The following is an 18568-nucleotide window of genomic DNA, read 5'->3' as shown; positions in this document are numbered from 1 at the left end:
AATGACTGATGCCTGTGAAAATGAAATGTGACATCATAACCTGGCTAACTTGAGCTGAGTAGGGACTTTCACCATAATATTCCTGTTCTCGATCCCTGAACTCTCCAGCATAACCTCCTGGCAGTCCTCCACTGCAGTATCGTTCGCGAATTGTATCACCACGAAATCCACAGCCGTGCCCTGATCTCCCAGCGCAACCATCGGCGCATGCCACGTGCCAGCACCATATGTCACAGCCTGCTCACCCGTTGCTACGAACGCTCTCAGCTGGCCCAGATCAGGGAGTCCACTCCCCGGCAGTCCCCCCTTGCCGTCGCGCTCTTTCCTAGGCACGGGCAGGCCCTCGTCTCCCGTGCTCGCCTCCAAGGTTGGCGCCACGACGACCAGGTACCGAGTCCTTCCCCCGTCCTTCGTTAGGGGCGTGAACGTCTGCGTCGTGAAGGGGTGCCTCTCCAGGACTTTGACCTCAAACTGGTCCTTCTTGGGCCCGCTCAGCTCCCGTGCTCCACACACGAACATGGTGACCCGTGGCGTGGCATTGCTCTTGCTGGGCGCCTGGTCGTACAGGTTGCGGAGCGTGCCGAACTGTTTATATTGAATGGCAGTTCCCTGGTTGGCGGAGATGGCGCCACATGGCAGTGCTCCGGAAGCGATCGAGGCGGGAGATGTGTTGTGCGGGAGATCTGATGGAGAGGGATTTGTGAGGACGTCGCCGAAGGGGGCGAATGAAGACCGTGTGAGGGGTACGGCCTCTAGGTTACGGTCTCGGGGAACGGTGATGTTTTGCACGATCATTGTGTGGTGTTGGAACGCCTCGCAGCTTGAATCCGCCCGTGTATGAGCTTGGGGCAGTGGTGTATAATTATACCGCCGAGTAGGATGCCGAAATGTTTGACGGTGCGGAAGCGGAAGTGGGAAGCGATCGGCGCCCGCCGGTCTTTGGGGTGCTTGCGGTTCCACATTGATAGTGATTGTTAGGCAATCGGTGGAGGTCTACATTGATCGCTATCATGCACTAATTCAAGTACCCACGTAACAGTTGGTTGGCGCCATTGTGCAAGTGCAGGGTCGTCTTTGCGGTGAACCTCTCAAGACTTCCCGTGGGCAGCATTGGTGCGGCACAGCGAAATCCTTCGCGCATAGTTAGTCCCAGTTTTCGGCGCTGTGTCCGTAGGCAGCCTTCAACTGATATCAAGTCACGACAGTCAATACATCAGGATGTGCTTTTCGCCGTTCTTCGTGAACTATCCATAGCGTATGTGCGCTTGCCATTCGTTTGGTCACGCATGTTTGTAGAGTCGTTGTCATAGTAGTGGCAAACACGAGGACCAATATCAAAGTGTTTTAAAGTAAAGACATTCCAGCTCACATGAGATTTTGTGGTTTATGGCTGACAATAGTAGGGTTCTTCACCTCATATATACATCAAGAGTGATTGTGTCGCGATCAATCCATGAAACAGGCTTCCATCATGAGTCTCTGCTGCGGCCTCTTTCAGAGGCGGTCCACATCTGCGCGACAACCTGCGCGAGTCAGTGGTGGCAATCTCGAGGGCGTCGAGTTCAGCACCAGAACGTCCTACGCGAGCTCGCACAACGAGGAGATTCAAACTACACGTCCAGACGCCAGTGCAGCTCCTCCAGCCCCTCCAGCTTCTCAGACAGCCATACCGAATCCAGAGCTCACAGGATACTACTCACCTGCGGCACTTCCTCCACCCCAATCACAGAGACCTTACAGACCGCCACTGGACTTGCAAGGCTTCTATGGGTCTTCCCTGGCTGGATCACAACAGCCACTGCCAGCGAGGTCAGAAACCCAGATCATGCCGGGCTACATGTAGATAGTAATATCTCGGCGGATGCCAGCAAAAGCGTTGGACGTATGACACACATAACTGCTGGAGTTGTTAACATCCGAGCGCCTTTTGAACGACGATCTGGTTTAGCGGGAAGTACCAGCGATAGGTCGACGCAATATGATGAGATGATAGATAATTGATAACGGGACTACCGACATAGAAATGTTCAACGAGGTACATTACAAGGGAGATATGGTGCTTCGTCAATCTGGTGTAGACAGTATAGCATCATTCAGGGCGTGGCGATGCTATGTTTCTCAACTGTCACAATAAACCTTCCTGACATTCAGCAGGGGCATCTAGTTCCGTTGAAGTGGCATGGACGATAGTCCTACTCGGTCAAGGCTATTGGGAAATTATATTTTATTGCAAAAACAGAAATATTGGGGGCCAAAGGTGATTATTAAAGGTAATTAAAGGATCTAAATATGCTCTAACAAGTTCAAGAGCTAGTGCTTCTACTTCCTTTACTTTTTGTATGGTTATAGTCCGAACAATACCGGTTAGCCTAGTTTCCCATATCAACAATCGAGTGATTCACCTCTTCTGCGCATTGATGAAGTAGATATGTCGCCCGGTCATTCACGTACACCGCAGCACAATGATCTACTTGATGCCCCGTCAACGCAAATACTGAACCACTCATAGTCCAATCTCAATTTCCACTTGCATCAGGATGAACACCACTGCAGCGTCAGGATCTGGCGAGACTGCCACTTCGACCATCGTGTCACCGACAGCAAAAGTCGCAGAGGTTAGAGTATCCTCGCAAAGGTTATCTGAGCTCATCGAAAATAGTTCTTACACCTCAGAGAAAGCAAAGGAAGCTGTACCAAAAGCGACTGCTGATGAACCGGCCATCAAGGCACCTATGGAAGGCAGCAACACCTCTCCTCCTGCACCTTCTGAGCCATCGTCGACACCAACTAGCAGCGGTCCACAGACCGCGAAGGACGAGGCTTCTGCAAGCTCTCTCGTAACTGACACTACAACCCCCGCAGACGTTTTTAGCTCGCTAGCAGGTATTCGCGTTTTGTTACTTGATCCTCTTGATGGAATTCGCATCACCCCTATGGATCCTGACACCAACTCCACAGTTTCTGCGATATCGTCTCCGTCAACCACTCCCTTATCGCTTGCTGACTCTTCTGTTCAGCCAATGCCCACCCGTAGCATCCATGTTACCGTGCCTGTGGGCACCACGGCAGCTTCAGGCTCAGGGACTGCTGCCGCTACTTCTGCCACTGGTCTAGCAAACCCACAACTTCCCGCAATCAGCATTCGAACAAGAAGATCTGACGATAGAGACGTCGACTTACATGTCCGTTGGGCCGATGAGGTAGAGCCTGCCGCAGTTCCGCCCGATTCGTCGCCACGTCCTCCCACACCGCCCGCCGCCGCTGCTGCACCAGAACCGGAGGAACCGGATCGCCACTCGCTTCCAGAGCTTCATCATCACCAAGCCCCAGCTCAGCCACCCATTCACATCACTACGAGTTGGAATCCTGCCATAGTTTACCTGCAGTGAGTACTTTCCGTGATGGTTGGATTCCAAGCTGTTCTACTAACCTGATATGTAGCCAACAGTCGCCGTCCGCCATCAATTGCCATCAGCCACAGATGGTCATGGGCCACCAACACCCGACGCTCATCCATCAACAGCCTGCTACAGTTGCTAGTAACCAGCCCTACTTGCTCATAAACCCGCCTATGGTCGGCCCTGTCATCCAGGCGCCTCCCATTGGAACTGGAAGTTGGTGTAAGTATCCAGTATATTGTAGCCGCCCATCCACACATCACGAAATTGCTTGCTGTACAATTAGACGTACTCAATAGATCGGGATGTCCGTTGGGGTGTTCATTAGTCGAGCCCAACTAACAGCTGGACAGGCTACCCGAGTTCGCTCCAGTCACCTTTTCATACCGGTACAGCTCATTGGCGCACTAACCCGCCCATCATTATTGGTCGGCCAGGTCCCCAACCGGTATTCCTTGGAGGCCAGGCTGCCAATGTCATCATCTACCGTTGAGTGTTCTTGTAACTAGGCCTGCAAGATCATAGGATGTGAGTGGAGGTTGTTTAACAATTGTATGGACGTGAAATGGCTGGTGGAGAGAGCGATTTGGTATGTCATAGGGGACAGCTTCTGCATTTGCTTTTTAAGACTGCGTTCGCAGGATAACTGTCCCGGATAGTACGACACCACGTTGCTTTGTTAAGACGACGCGGACAGCTCGGAATGGTACCACCTTATTTGTGCCTACTACTAATAAATGAGATGAATCCGGTCTTCGCATTCCCAACCTCGCCGTTGAACTAATTGTTATCAAGGTGTAAAACGTGAAAGGATTCATCAATAAGTTATTTATGTCTCTTCGGTACTGTCTATACTTCACAAATAACTAGTAGCAAAATAACACCGCAGAACGTCAGCTCGTTAATCGTAATACAATAGGATATATAAGCCCATGTAAATTTAGTAGCCACAACTACCCTCATACCCTATCGTTTAGGCAAATATGTCCTCATTGCAAATGCTCCTGGTTATCGGCCCTCCGGTCTCCATGTTTCGTCGAGATATGAGTTAGTTCGCCCAATTGTAAATGCTCCTGCAGGCCAAAAATCACGCCTTTAAATCCGACCGAAACGACCCAATCGGCTTTTTATAGACCTCGAGGAATCCAGCAGAAGGTCTGGCAGACCTGCTCCCCCGCATTGCCCGCATTTGGAAGATATATACCGTTGCCGCTGTTGGCACTGGGCAAATGACGATGGATGAGGAAATAATGCGGGGATAACAACCATGTCCCAAACCTTTATTGGGTGTTCGCGATGCTTGGGTGGACTGCTCGTGAGTTATCATTGACTTTCGGCGGAGTCATTGCCGACGATAACTTTGTTAAAAAGAAAATAGACAGTAGCATGCTGGCAGCAGAATAATCCACATCCCACATCCTCGCTGCGAACCTGACGGCGAAGTTTTATTGCCAGCGAGAAGACTCAACATGGAGAAGCTAGATGTGAAGCACATTGAAGGAGACGAGGAGGTTTGTTTCTGCGTGGTAGTTTGGTCAATATCAGGTTCTAACATGGTCAAAGTCGCCTGTGCCGACAGACACGGCGCCACAGGATACCATCACGGCGGACGTCTATGACGAGAAGCTCAACGAGAAGTTAAACCGGCGCTTGGACATTCGGATCATTCCATTGTGCTGCTGGTATGTGACTGTTAAAGCCCCCCATTACCTTTCCTAGCTATCTCTCTTCTGTCTTGGGGGACGGCCTGAAATAACCTTTGTCGCTGTCCAAATGCAGTAACCCTGACCTATGATTGTCGTGTAGGCTGTATTTACTCAACTTCCTCGACAGGGGAAACATTGGGAATGCACGCGTGCTAAATGCAGAGACGGGCGACGACCTTCTCCAGCAAACCGGGATGACGGCTACAGGATACGCCGTCACGGTCTCGCTGTTCTCCGTCGCCTATGCCGTCTTCGAAGTCCCTTCGAACTGGATCATGAAGCACTATGTGCGCCCATCGCTTTGGTTGGCTTTTCTTTTGGGGGCCTGGGGTGCTCTCACCATAGGATTTGGTGCGTGTTATTAGGCTACTATTCCTAAACGAACCATCACCATGTGCTGATGCTGACAACGAGAAAAGCTGGTGTTCGTAACTATGGCGCAGTACTTGCGTTGAGATCACTGATCGGAGTGGTAAGCAATGCCTATACACAACAAACTGAGCCAGCTAAAGAGAGAGATATATAGTTTGAAGCAGGGTTCTTCCCTGGAATTGTGTACTTCATCACGATCTGGTATCGCCATAACGAGCGAGCAGTTCGCATCGCCTTGGTCATTGCCTTCTGCAACCTAGCAGGTGCCTTTGGCGGCGCCATTGCGTATGGCATTGGGCATATAAATGGTGAGGGAGGACTTCAAGGTTTCCGCTGGCTCTTTATCATCGAAGGGATTATCACAATATTGAGTGTGCTACCCACAGCATTGATCCTCCCAGACTATCCTTCGCGGGCCAAGTTCCTAGATGAAGATTTAAAACGTCTTGCCATCGACAGACTCAAGGAGCGAGGCGGTGGCTACAACAGGGATCATGCGTCGCGCAAGGAGGTCCTTCAGACGTTCTTCAGCCCGAGGATGTTGGCCCATTATGTTGCCTACGTGAGTCATATTCCTCCGATTCTGTATCACATTGGCTTTGTGTGCCGCTGACCTGACACCTCTTTGCGATCTCAGATTGCAAACGTAGTCCTGCAAGGATCCTTCACATTCTACTCGCCAACGATTGTGACTGGTCTGGGCTACGCGTCGATCCAAGCACAGCTCATGACAGTTCCGCCGTGGGTCGTTGGGTTTGTGGTTGCCATTGTGCTGTCGTACTCGGCCGATCGCTTCGATGCTCGGGGATGGCATATCGCTGGGGCATCCATTGCCGGTGGCGTCGGCTGGGTGACCGCTGGCTCCTTGCCACCAGATGCCTATGCTTCGAGATATGGCTGCTTATGTCTAGCTGCTGCTGGAGCGTTTCCGTACGCACCAGCAATGACCAACTGGGTTACCTGCAACACGCCATCGCTTCTGACGTGAGTTTGCGGCACTCCTACCGTGCTTGGCTTTGTATATAATATGGATATTGGCTTACTGATGTCGATCGATAGTATCCCCTTTGCCATCGCCTTGCACAACTCATGCGCAGGCATCGGTCAGATCATTGCACAATGGATATGGAAGTCCAATGAGACCTCGTTAGGGTATCCGACCGGCAACTATGTGTGCGCTGCTTGCAGCTTTTTCGTAGCAGTCATGACCATTGGCCTGCGACTCTGGTATGCTCGAATGAACAGAGTTGGGTCATTGGACGCTCGTGGTGAGACGCGGGTTTGGTCATACTAGGCCGTGTGACACTACACAGGGTCTGGGCAACAATATACTAGCCATGACAATCGAGGGACAATGCAATAAGTAAGGAAGGAAGCGCTAGACCAGCCATAAACAACTTCCAGTCTTCATCTTCCAAAAAGTCTCGCCATCTCTTCTCATCCTCTCTCGCTCGACTGGACATGAGATGGCAATTTCTGGTAACCGGGGTGGTCCATCTTTCAGTATTTTCAGACTCCCCATCTTCGGCTTCAACTCCAGTGACTTATTTTATTATGATTATTAAAATTTTTTTTTTTTTTGGCACAGACTGTGAAGACGCCCCAAGTTGATATCTGGCATTCACCCTGTGAGTTCATACAGCCTTCTGCGCCGCCTGTTGGAACATCATATTGTGGTGGGCTTGCGTTGACATACTACTGAGGCTCCGAGAGTTTACTGAACCACACCGGCATGATGATCCTGAAATCGATCCATTTGCCGAAACATTGCATAGCGTTCTGTGAGATCATGTTTATTTTCTCCGAGTAGGATCGTGTAAATTGAATACGTCGTAGAAGCTTGGTCCAATCTTCTAGAACCATAGCTTTGTTATCAACTCCAGAATCGATGGCCTTACCCTGTGCTCGGGTTCACGTCATTTGCCTTGACCCCTGTCCCTTGACGTTAGCGCAACAATCAACCCCTCCCCCCTCCTACCCCCGGTCTGCAGCAGTTGGTCTGGGGTTTTAGGCCTCCAATCCAAGGGAATATGGAGACTTCCAGGGCTCGGAACCACTGAAGTCAATTACAGGGAGTCTGATGCTATCTGCATGAAATTGATTACCTCAACCACTTGGAGCAGTGTGGGAATCCAGCTGATCACGACGAACTTCTGGGGTCGCATCCTTCCTACGTATGGAGTGGCTCAAAATTGCACATCTATCAGGAAGTTCCTCTGTCGAAGGAGCAGCCAGATTCAATGATGCTTCGTGAGCACGTATCCCACACCCACTGATTCATGCGACTCCGCTCGACTGGAGAGATGAAAGTAGTATTGCTAGACAAATGGTTGATTGCATATGAGCCTTCAATATCCAATTCCTTGGCTAGTGGATTGAGACGCCGATTCAAAGAAGAATTGCCCGACTAAAACCGTTCGGGGCTCTCCTCAGGAATGCTTCCAGGTTGTTCCAAGATACCACTGCCACTGTTCTACGGACTCCAAGCCGCAATTCTGCTTTTGCAGCCACAATTTTGTTGGAGGAGCCCGGTCTGCATGAGACTTGAGGAGTCGTGACGGTATGTTTTCCTCAAATCACATCTTTCTCCCGGCACGACGTCCGCGAAGTACGATTTCACACGAAGTCCGATCCTACAGTCACTGGAATACCGACTCGTGCTGACGGAGTTGAAGCTAGCTGTACGGTGCGGCTGGATCGCGAGGTCTCTGGACCTGACGGTGCTGATGCCATGATCTGGTCCATCGTGAGATGATGCGCACAGCTAGAAGCCTAGGTATTGGCGCATTGAACGATCAGCTGCAACGGCGGCTGAAAATTGTGGCAATCCCAGAGGCGCGTGATAGTGTGTCATGAATCGTTGCCCAGCTCAACAGATGCGGTGCATGAATAACCTTCAAAGGTTTGACGGAAAACTCGTGACCATGAAAAGGCCGAGGCTTGCAAAACAGGAGACATCTAGATCACAAGTTGGTGGCGCGGTGAGTGCCGAGCGTAGTCGCTAGCTCCCCGAAGGAGCGGAGCCGTTTTCAGTGAGCCTCTAACCTTAGATCTCAGATTTGGTGAAACTCATCCCCCGTGCGCCGCGTGACACGAAATATTCCAAAGCCATGGCTGGATGTTTCCATACCAAAAGCTAGCGTGTACCGTAGAGATGGGATGTGTCACGACGTTTGTGTCGCTTTGATGGTGGTGCTTTTCTTAGCCTGTGCCACTCCAAGCCTTCACCGCAGAGCCGCAAGCTAGTTGCATTTGCCAAGTCTCGACCAGACTGGTCTTCATTGGACTTTACACTAACTTACATACTTGTCATGTACTACGAAAAGAATTAAAAGGATTGAATTTATTTATTTATTTAAATTAAGTAAAAAGATTCCTCTTCGTTGATCGACAGACAGGCCCCACCCGCACGTGGTTGGTCTCCAACAATCCAGACAGCACCAGTCAGTGGGATCGCCTTCCTCCAAAACGGTTCCCAGTGCACTGGTCCCGAGGTTCCATCAAATAAGCAAAGGCGTATGGGCATATGTACTCCGTAGAAGGCATTGGGGTAGAGTCTGGCAATGTTGACCCGCTTTGAACCAAGAATCTTCGCGAGTCACTCAAATTTCAGGAACACGGGGACGAGACAAGCGAGGGATTCTCAACGTTAGCAAAAACGAGGTTTTGCTGTTTGGGCTATCGGACCTTTCTGTCATAAGCGGCTATGTCATATGTCGGTCGTTTTCGCATCCTTGGCGCCCGAAAAGATTCAGATTTGTCTCCGGGTAATCCGACGCGCCAGCGAAATGAGATTCGTGTATTGTCCCCAGCTGAAGCTCCTTTTATGTAAGAATTTTAGCCATGACGAGTCGGCGGTTTCGTATTGGCGCGTATCGTAACTGTGTGTGCTGTAGTTTACTCGAATTGTTCATTGTCACCAGAAACTACAGGGTACTTGATTGAATTTACTATCCAATTTGACGTGCCAGTCGCTCATTTCGGACTGGTCATGCACGGGCGAGTTGCATCGAAATCCCGCTACCACAGTCAAGCGAACAGAAAGGGACCGAATCGAATCTTGACCGAGCGAGACCGTTGAGGATTCTGGCCTTTTTCTACACAAGTCTGAACCTACCTGAGTCGGCTGGCTTCACCATGGTATTGAGCCCCTCCCCTTGTCTAGACTCAAGATGCCGCCGAGTACAACTGTATCGGCCCTTTCCCTTCAGATGAAGCTGGGGATGAACTTGGGGATGTTTGGGGACACTCGGTGAAATCAACGGCCATTCCCCCATCTGGGGGAATGATTCTCGCGTGGCTTCAGAGATTTAAGCTTTTGGGTAGGCACAGATGGTCAACCTGCACTTTGAGTGTGTATTGCGCCGACCACGTCCGAAGACCCCTGTCGGGTCTGACGGTGTTTAACGGGCAATGATACTTGGTTAGAGTGACGGGGACCATCCTATCGGACAAGCCAATGACAGTCACAACCGTATCATTGGAACGTCAACATTCATTGCAGATTGTAAACACTATGTAGACCTCTCAAAGACATCAGAGGTAATGCGCATGCCTTGGAGAAGCGTGTCGTATGAGCACTGATCACGAGGACTCATCTGATCTTGCCTGCACGCGGAACAATGTGCTGTGACAATGCGTTGAATCAGCAACAGTCGACGCATTTTCGGCTCGGTGATAATGGGGCCTTAGAGCCCGACGGGCCAGGATCAAACCATCGAAGATTCAGCAGCAGAACGTGATCAAGACAACTCCACAAACATGCCCCAGAATCACGGATTCAGCTCCAGTCATCGGATCAGTCAGCAATGATGGTGGTGCAATACCCGCGTGTAGCTGTCCTTACCATCGGACTGGTCGTGCCATCCCGACACGATATCTCAAAAATTTTCGAGGTGCCAAAGTGCTAAAACTTCTAGAATCCGGTCTGGCGGTTCAGATAGCGTGTCCGCTTGAACACCGGCAGAATCATAAAAGCACGGAGGTGAAAAGTTGACCCAGCACAGCGCTCCACAGTAAATTACCTTTCTAGGAGGAGTGCTTCGAGACTCACCAATCAGCACACAAATCCGGCTTTACCGCAGCCCGGACAGCAGCGACGGCGCCATTGCTCACTGAGCAGAAAATCGACCGACAATCTGGCCGAGTTTCCACTCCAGCCCACAATGAAGCCGAAAGCGACCGAGTCCATTACGACAACTTAGCCCACCGTAGTCTGCCCACTGCAGGGTCTCTCGGTTCTCCAGGCTCGTCTGGAGTGTCGCGTTAGTGGAGTCTGCACAATGTCACCCCGTTTCTCTCGTCTCGGGGTATACTTTCGTGGGGATTTTGCCTTTGTGGGAGAGTGGTTCCACTGTCCTTGGGGACTTGGAGAATTGTCTGGAGCGCTCAAGGCATGTGCTCCGGGGCGTGGAGGTGGGTCCCAAGTTTAAGTAGTCGGAACTGGGCGTTGCAGCACCCAAATTGCAACCAGCAATTGTATAAAGGAGATCATGATGCCCTCGTGAGTTCAAGTTGTTCTCCTGCATTCTAAATCTCACTTCTCTATTAAACTCCTGAGCTCTACTATTAGTTCTTTGGGCCACTCACAAGTCCCTTTCTTAACTTGAACTACCCACCTTTATAATCCGAAGACTATATACCCCATTACTACTTAACAATCCGACAAGATGCCCGGTGGTGTCGTTCCCCACGGTACGGCGGACGTGAACCGCGTCGAGGCGCCCGTTACCTTGAAGACCTATGCCATGTGTGCTTTCGCCGCATTCGGTGGTATCTACTTCGGTTATGATTCCGGATACATCTCCGGTGTCAACGGTATGGACTACTTCATCAAGCTGATTGACGGTCCCAATGCCACCGAACTGGAAACCTGGAAGAAATCTCTTATTGTTTCTATCATGTCTGCTGGTACCTTCTTCGGTGCCATCATCGCTGGTGATATCGCAGACTGGATTGGTCGAAAGTGGACTATTGTTACTGGCTGTTTCATCTTCCTCGTCGGTGTCATTCTCCAAGTTGCCTCTGCTGGCCTTGGTCTCATGGTTGCTGGCCGTCTCATTGCTGGTTTCGGTGTCGGTTTCGTCTCTGCCGTTCTGATCTTGTTAGTACCACCAACCCGTCACTTTTTCAAGGCAATCTTCTAACATCATATTCAACAGGTACATGTCCGAAATTGCTCCTCGCAAGGTTCGTGGTGCCCTCGTCTCTGGTTACCAGTTCTGCGTCACCATCGGTCTCCTCCTCGCCTCCTGCGTCTGCTATGCTACTCAGAACCGTGAGGATTCTGGATCCTACCGTATCCCCGTTGCCATTCAGTTGCTCTGGGCGCTGATCCTCGGTACTGGTATTGCCTGCCTGCCCGACTCCCCACGATACTTCGTCAAGAAGGGCAAGCTCGACGTCGCCGCTGTCGCTTTGGCCAAGCTCCGTAACCAGCCTATCGAGTCCGACTACATTCAGGATGAGCTTGCCGAGATCATTGCCAACCATGAATACGAGATGTCCGTCATTCCCCAGGGTGGCTACTTCGACTCCTGGATGAACTGCTTCCGCGGCTCGCTCTGGAAGCAGGAGTCCAACCTCCGCCGAACTATCCTCGGTACCTCTCTTCAGATGATGCAGCAGTGGACCGGTGTCAACTTCGTTTTCTACTTCGGTACCACCTTCTTCAAGACCCTGGGCACGATTCAGAATGCCTTCCTTGTTTCCATCATCACCTCCATCGTCAACGTGTGCTCCACTCCTGTGTCTTTCTGGACCGTCGAGAGATTTGGTCGTCGTTCCATCCTGATCTGGGGTGCTCTTGGTATGGTTATCTGCCAGTACATCGTCGCCATCATCGGCACCATCACCTCCAAGCCCGAAGCCATCTCCGCCATGATTGCCTTCATCTGCATCTACATCTTCTTCTTTGCCTCTACCTGGGGCCCCGCCGCCTGGGTCGTCATTGGTGAGATCTTCCCTCTCCAGATCCGTTCCCGTGGTGTCGGTCTGTCGACCGCCTCCAACTGGTTGTGGAACTGCATCATCGCCATCATCACCCCATACATGGTCGATACCGACAAGGGCAACATGGGTGCCAAGGTCTTCTGGGTCTGGGGCACTCTCTGCGTCTGCTGCCTGGTCTACGCCTACTTCCTCGTCCCGGAAACCAAGGGTCTCACTCTTGAACAGTAAGTTTTTCTGCCCCTCAACTATTTATTAAATCAGCAACTAACATTATTTCAGGGTCGACAAGATGCTTGAGGAGACTACTCCCCGCAAGTCCGCCATGTGGGTGCCGCACTCTACCTACGCTGCCCAGATGGGTCTCGCCAACAAGGACCAAGTCGAGCACATCGAGAAGGAGAGCGTTTAAACGAGAAAGACGATGATAGTAAAGAGTCGGGTGTGAATAATTAAAGAAACGGATACTACGAAGCGCATATATATATTAATGGGCTACGACTTCAGCGGTAGAACCGCGCACGATTAGAAGATACCACAAAACAATTGGATAGGGGACGGGTTTAGAAACCACAGCGGATGATTATCATATCTCAGGATACCAAACTTTAATAAACATTTCAAAGTTCAAACATAAATGGCCTTCAAATCTTGAGTGTACTCGATCCTGCAAAGAAGCTAGTGTGTCTAGCAGAGCACTCTTTCGTGTCTGTCAATGGAGTGATTGCTCTTTTCCCTTCCTAGTTTTTTTTTTTGTTTTTTGTTTTTGTTTTTTTGGACTTGCTTCTTTCACCAACAGAGCAAGAGTAATTTCTGCCGTAGTACCAACACTTTCAACCTAAGAAAACTTCGTTCCTGGCCCCGTAATCTTCCGTCTAGAATTTGCTATCTCCTGGAATTAATAACGGCCCACATAAAGACGGGAACTTTCGGTGTCAATAGTCAATTAAACAGGGATGGAAAAGCACTCTTCCCTTCCCAGGACCTGGCCACCCATTGCACGCCTGTTCAGAACTGCCTCCGCTTGAATGCAATAACTCAGGTTTGGCGAGTCCTCAGCACCCTTGAACATGTTCGCTGATATCTTAATGGGAGAAGGAAAAAGAGAACATCAGTAAAATGGCCACGGCTATGAGGCTGTTAATCTTGAAGAATTAAAACAGTTTGATTATTCTACAGGTCAAAATTTTCGCGCATGATAGTCCATAGAAGCGCACAGCACAAAATCAACCAATCAAATCAAGACGCTCACAGCCGTATTTGCAGGGTCCATGACCATGTACGGAATGGCGCCGTCGTCCATCTCCCTACTGTTGTAGTAGAAGACTTTGGCCAGCCTGCACAGCTCCAGATAAAACATTTCCGAGATGTCCCTCACCTGAACCTCCTTGTCCCCTCTCTTCTTCTTGTACACGTTCCACTGACTGAGCGCAAAGTTCAGCAGGCTCCGGTCGCTGGCGACGCGGAAGCTCAACAGCCAGGGCAGCTGGGTCGCGAGCAGCCACTCCCTCTGCCGCCTGATGGGGAGTGCCCTGATCATGTGGTCCTCTGTGAAGCTCCGCAGGTCGTCCAAGGACGTCGGGAGCGCAGTGCACAGACAGGGGGGCTTGTTGGGGACGAAGGCCTGGTAGAAGTTCTGCAGGTAGTTGACCGTGGAGTGGAACGGTGCGGCGACGTGTATGCACATGGTGACAGCATCCACGAGCTGATCAAATGTTTCGATGGTCGGGAAGGTCTTCAGCCATCCGGCGGTCTGAATCTCCTTGCACCAGTCTGCGATGTATGGATCTTCTGCGACCATCTCGTCGGCGCGCGCCTTGTCGTAGTACGTCTGTAGGATCGAGGAGACGTACTGTCGGATGGCGGTCCACATCAGCGTCATGTTCTTGGCGTATGGGTAGTTCTTATACTTCGGGTCCCTGAGAGCAGCTTCTGTGTCTGGAAAGCCTCTCGAGGTTAGCTGGTTCGGCACGTAGTTCCCGACAAAGTCGTAATTCTCGTATCCATGTCTGATGAAGGAGGAGGCTTGCTCGGGGCTGAAGCCCACAATGTCACGGATCGTGTGGGGCACAAGTGCGTCCCTTGCCGCAGCGTTTAGGGACAATGTCTTGTACCAATGTGGGTGCAGAGTCTTGTAGATGATGTGTTCCATCGGGATCGTTCTGTTCGTCGCCACAATGACGGTCTCCTCGATGAAATGCGAATTCGTCAAATGGACCGTGAGTTCGTGGCGGACCCAATCTGCCACTTGGGCGCAGGTTTTGGCATATCGCCAAGGCCAATCCGTGGCTTCCGTCTTGCTTGAGTCCGAAGGAGAAACACGCTTGTTGAAGATTGTGACAGACTTTTCCATGGTCTTCTTGTAGTCGATGCAGATCGCAACTGGATGAAGCTTTCCGTTGTCATGTAGCTGGAACAAGGTGACAGGGGCACAGGCCCAGTTGTCCTCACTCAGAGGCTCTTTGTGGTGGACGGTCTCGTCTGAAGCCACCCCCATGGCTTCCCGGTAGTAGCTGCAATCCTGCACAAACAACGATGCTGGGTCGATTTTAGGTAGTATTTCGGCCCATTTGATGTAGCCCCCAGACCTCGCAGCCTTGATGAACTCCTCGACAAAACTTTTTGATGCTCGGGTGATTGTTGTAGGATTGGTACCAGTGAAAGACTGCTCAGCGAACCTTCTATCAGAAAACCAATCAGGTAAGAGACCGACATTTTCCCCTCGAGCAATATCTGTGCCAGACTTGCGGTGGAATTTATTGTATTCTTCGCAGTCCTTGATCGTTGGTCCCACTGAAGGGTCGCCGGCAATAACATCTATTGCTGTATTCTGTAGCCACTCTGCTGTTTTCCCCAGGAATGAGTCCGGAATGACCTTCCGAACAATGACGATGGATTGAGCCAGTCCAAGTGCGTTGAAGATCTTCCATTTCGATACATCATCTGCCTTAGGAATCACTTGCAGATGAGGTGGGTATGCAGCAGGTTTGCCATCATCGCCTATTGGGTAGGCAGAATACTGATAAATGTCACGTTTCTCTTTCAGATCGATATAGCGTGGTAGCGTGGGTTCTATTGCTAGAACATCAAAGTACGATGCATAACTACCAAAGGTAAGCCTCGATCCTTTGGGGGTACAGTACAAACACCTTGCTTACCTCTGCTCGATTCGGGAGTAGACTTGTGTCAACGCTGCTTGTGTTCCCGCGTAGGTGCCTTCTTCGATATTCCCTCCCTCATACTCGAACCCATCTCGGGTATGAGCCTTCTCGGCATCGACTCTGCCGGAAATCCCCAAGTTCAGGAGTTCCTCGGAGAGGACGCCGGGGTCGAAGTCTGCGAGTGGAGCGTCCTTCACTCCGACTAAGGTTTTCAGAAACTGGTCCTCATTCGGGTGTGACAGAATTGAGTGTGGTAGTGCGAGGCGCAAGTGAGCTGGGGGTATGGGAAGATTGGAGTTCAGCCTTGATACGAGGTCATTCTGACCGTAGCCGAATTTTGACCGCAATGAGGATATTGTGTTTCCCATTATTTTCGTCAAACACAGCACAAGTAGTAGTATTATCAAGCAAAAACAGCAACAGGAGCCAAAAAGTAGAGGCAAGAGGCAACGGTGGGCAGGTAGCCATTCCAAATATATAACATGAAGTCGATCCCCAGAGTAATTCCAGAATTCCGGACCCTGGACCTTGCTGATCTCTAAGCCTCAGCGCCTCGATGCAATATTGCGGTACAACGACATGCAATTGGCTTAGTGGTCAGCCTGACGTAAAAAATGAGCGGGCCGAGACAGAGGTGCTCACATGCATCTTGGCCTCGACGCCGCGGTGATGCTTCGTGGGCTGACAATTGAACAAACATAGCTTCGGTGAGTCCTTAAGTACCCGGTGCGCAAGCATTACAGAAGCGCCCGCCCATGTCATGGCTTATATTATGAGGCGGCGCTACCTGTAGGCTTACTGGCGCTCTGCCAATCATTTCCAAAGAATATACTGTGCAGGGTAAAGGTCCGCCAGGCTGGCCATTCGGTTCGGGTAATTCGTCCCAATGGGCCGGCTGGTTATAGTGGAGGCCCTGTGGCAGCCTGGCGACGATTTTGTTGTGTCTTACCCGGACGTAAGCAAAGGATAGCCAATACAGACATCCAGGGTTTGCATCCTTCAGGAATCACCGCTGCAAGTACACCTAAAGTAGTCTAGCCTCGGGCCAAGGTCGAATGTTGTAAGCTCAGCCCTATGCAGCTCGGAGGAGCGAGCTCTAAATGACCTAGATTATCATTCACAAGCTTGAAAATGAGTTCAGGTATACGCATCGCCCTTGTAAGAAGTTCACCGCAAAGCTAATAATAATGATCACTAGATCATAAAACCATACCTCGGAAACTATTCGTGTCAGCGCATGCGCACTATCCAATTAGGAATCACCGCCAGTAGTCATTGGCGCAATCTGACATAATTCCGCTGGCTGGTGTGCCGGACGTTCCCTTTCTAAGACTATAATGACAGTTGCATCTTAATAGTTCCCCTGAACTCGACTTACATTCCCTAATATTGCCTCCTGGAATGTCCATATAGCATTTTCTTTTGAGGATCAAGATTCTTTGTATATGTTCTTCAGCGGAATGGTCTCCACTCATAAATACTAGTAATGAACGTTAGTGCTGTAATAAAATATGACAATTTAAAAACAGGCTTGACCTCTATGTCACTTCCGTTTGTTTGCAGTAGAATCCACGCTTTGATGTTTATTCAAATGCTCAATAGCGTCTTCTGTGTAAGCCCAATCAGATTCTTGGTCTTCAGCGTACTGTATGGGTCTCATCCATTTCATTCTGCTGTTCCACATCAGCTCCTGAGGAGAGAAGATACATTAATGCTTGCTCCGCATGCCACCAATGCCAACCTCTCGCAAGTTCGTGAAGAGCCATGTTTCGTTCAGCTATATACTTTGGGCCCTTAGTACTCGAAGCCAAGTATTCACACATGGTGATCTCCTCGTCCCAGAATTGGTGCCCCATTCTGCCTGTGGCGTTGACATTTGTGGGAGTCTTTCCTACCAAGAAACGGACAACGTCCATATTCAGCAATTTTCGTTTACAAGCTTGAATTGTAAGCCCGTTACCTGATTTCAAAATCTCGCCATTATGAGATTTTCTTTTTGTACGAATCAAGAACCTCACTATCACGTCTTCGTAATCTGTCGTATTCGTCGCTGGTTTCCATGGCCACCATGTCATATGCAGAAGCCAATCCGTATCCTGAATATTGGAACCGGCGCAGGCTGTGGTCCTTGCTATGTGTCGCGCAAATTCGAATGCAGTTGTTGAATCGACGCAGCAGACATGCCTCTTTCAAGTTGGTGGTTAACAAGCCTAGGCGGGATCTCCTCCAAACGAGCAGTACCATGTGGCCACTCGATTCCTCGCGATGGACAAAAGCTACCCCCATAACATTCCTGAAACGCCTCACTGATGATTCTGCCGGCAATCATCACGGACGAACAGGGCCGTGGAATGTGATGCTGTCGGTGATATCTTGATTCTACCCGTCTGGAAGTGAGAGCGTTCACCCGATGCTTCCACAATCGCTCAAGGTAGGTTTTCTTGAATCAAACCATAAAGCTCGTTCCTCTTCAAACTTGGTGCACACCTCAGGCGGTATAAGACCATTGTTGTCACAGATCGTTGAAGTCCGCCCCTGCTTGCAAGAGTAATGTCACGGTCTCATGTTGTCCGGAGCGGGCAGCATGGTGTAGAGGTGCGTCCCTCTGCATCTTTTGCGTTGACTTGTTGGCTGATCTTAACCATGACCTTGCGAAGAGCTTCAACTAACATGCGCACGATGTTGCTTTGTCAAGCACGAGCGGCGAGATGTGACGCGGTCAAATCTTCATTGGTCACACGTGCAGGATCAGCACCGGTCGTCAGGAGATGTTTCACGAAAACCTCGGAGATTGTGGAAGCCAGAAGAATTAATGCAATTCCATCGGCATTGGGTGGATTCACCTCACTTCTGAAGATTTGGTGAAGTTGTGTATTGCTGTCATGGTCAACGACTTGACTCTGCGGCGATGCGGCGTGTGCCATGGCGCGACGACTCATCACATTCCTTTGCATCCCCCTGAAACTGATGGCAGGACCATGAC

General features: G+C 50.4%; 6 protein-coding genes across 6 annotated transcripts; 4 read left to right on the top strand and 2 right to left on the bottom strand.

Annotated features, from left to right (window-relative positions):
- Positions 1 to 33: 33 nt before the first annotated feature.
- Positions 34 to 795, bottom strand: BKA67DRAFT_657357 (ureidoglycolate hydrolase; the record flags this gene model as incomplete). The annotated part of the gene is made up of 1 exon (XM_046107099.1): positions 34 to 795. One exon carries the CDS (start codon positions 793 to 795, stop codon positions 34 to 36), a length of 762 nt encoding a protein of 253 aa, XP_045959679.1.
- Positions 796 to 1083: 288 nt separating this feature from the next.
- BKA67DRAFT_236126 (uncharacterized protein) lies at positions 1084 to 2269 on the top strand. The gene has a single exon (XM_046095659.1). It carries the CDS (start codon positions 1387 to 1389, stop codon positions 1999 to 2001), a length of 615 nt encoding a protein of 204 aa, XP_045959678.1. The 5' UTR covers positions 1084 to 1386; the 3' UTR covers positions 2002 to 2269.
- Positions 2191 to 3546, top strand: BKA67DRAFT_235992 (uncharacterized protein). The gene has a single exon (XM_046095658.1). It carries the CDS (start codon positions 2538 to 2540, stop codon positions 3387 to 3389), a length of 852 nt encoding a protein of 283 aa, XP_045959677.1. The 5' UTR covers positions 2191 to 2537; the 3' UTR covers positions 3390 to 3546.
- A 1321-nt stretch (positions 3547 to 4867) lies between these two features.
- On the top strand, positions 4868 to 6770 carry BKA67DRAFT_534338 (MFS transporter; the record flags this gene model as incomplete). The annotated part of the gene is made up of 7 exons (XM_046099851.1): positions 4868 to 4909; positions 4962 to 5080; positions 5205 to 5455; positions 5524 to 5576; positions 5631 to 6038; positions 6114 to 6460; positions 6536 to 6770. 7 exons carry the CDS (start codon positions 4868 to 4870, stop codon positions 6768 to 6770), a joined length of 1455 nt encoding a protein of 484 aa, XP_045959676.1.
- A 4375-nt stretch (positions 6771 to 11145) lies between these two features.
- Positions 11146 to 12836, top strand: BKA67DRAFT_515714 (putative transporter; the record flags this gene model as incomplete). The annotated part of the gene is made up of 3 exons (XM_046097747.1): positions 11146 to 11579; positions 11638 to 12651; positions 12707 to 12836. 3 exons carry the CDS (start codon positions 11146 to 11148, stop codon positions 12834 to 12836), a joined length of 1578 nt encoding a protein of 525 aa, XP_045959675.1.
- An 822-nt stretch (positions 12837 to 13658) lies between these two features.
- Positions 13659 to 15953, bottom strand: BKA67DRAFT_534336 (lipoxygenase; the record flags this gene model as incomplete). The annotated part of the gene is made up of 2 exons (XM_046099850.1): positions 13659 to 15528; positions 15583 to 15953. The coding sequence occupies 2 exons, from the start codon at positions 15951 to 15953 to the stop codon at positions 13659 to 13661; spliced, it is 2241 nt and encodes a 746-aa protein (XP_045959674.1).
- Between the last annotated feature and the right edge of the window lie 2615 nt (positions 15954 to 18568).

Source organism: Truncatella angustata (assembly GCF_020726525.1).
Source record: "Truncatella angustata strain MPI-SDFR-AT-0073 chromosome Unknown BKA67scaffold_3, whole genome shotgun sequence".
In the NCBI taxonomy this organism is placed as follows: domain Eukaryota; kingdom Fungi; phylum Ascomycota; class Sordariomycetes; order Amphisphaeriales; family Sporocadaceae; genus Truncatella; species Truncatella angustata.
This window is presented reverse-complemented; position numbering and strand designations above follow the sequence as displayed.

Excerpts from the sequence above, each read along its gene's own strand:
- BKA67DRAFT_236126 (XM_046095659.1), top strand. The coding sequence starts at position 1,387 with ATGGCTGACAATAGTAGGGTTCTTCACCTCATATATACATCAAGAGTG.
- BKA67DRAFT_235992 (XM_046095658.1), top strand. The coding sequence starts at position 2,538 with ATGAACACCACTGCAGCGTCAGGATCTGGCGAGACTGCCACTTCGACC.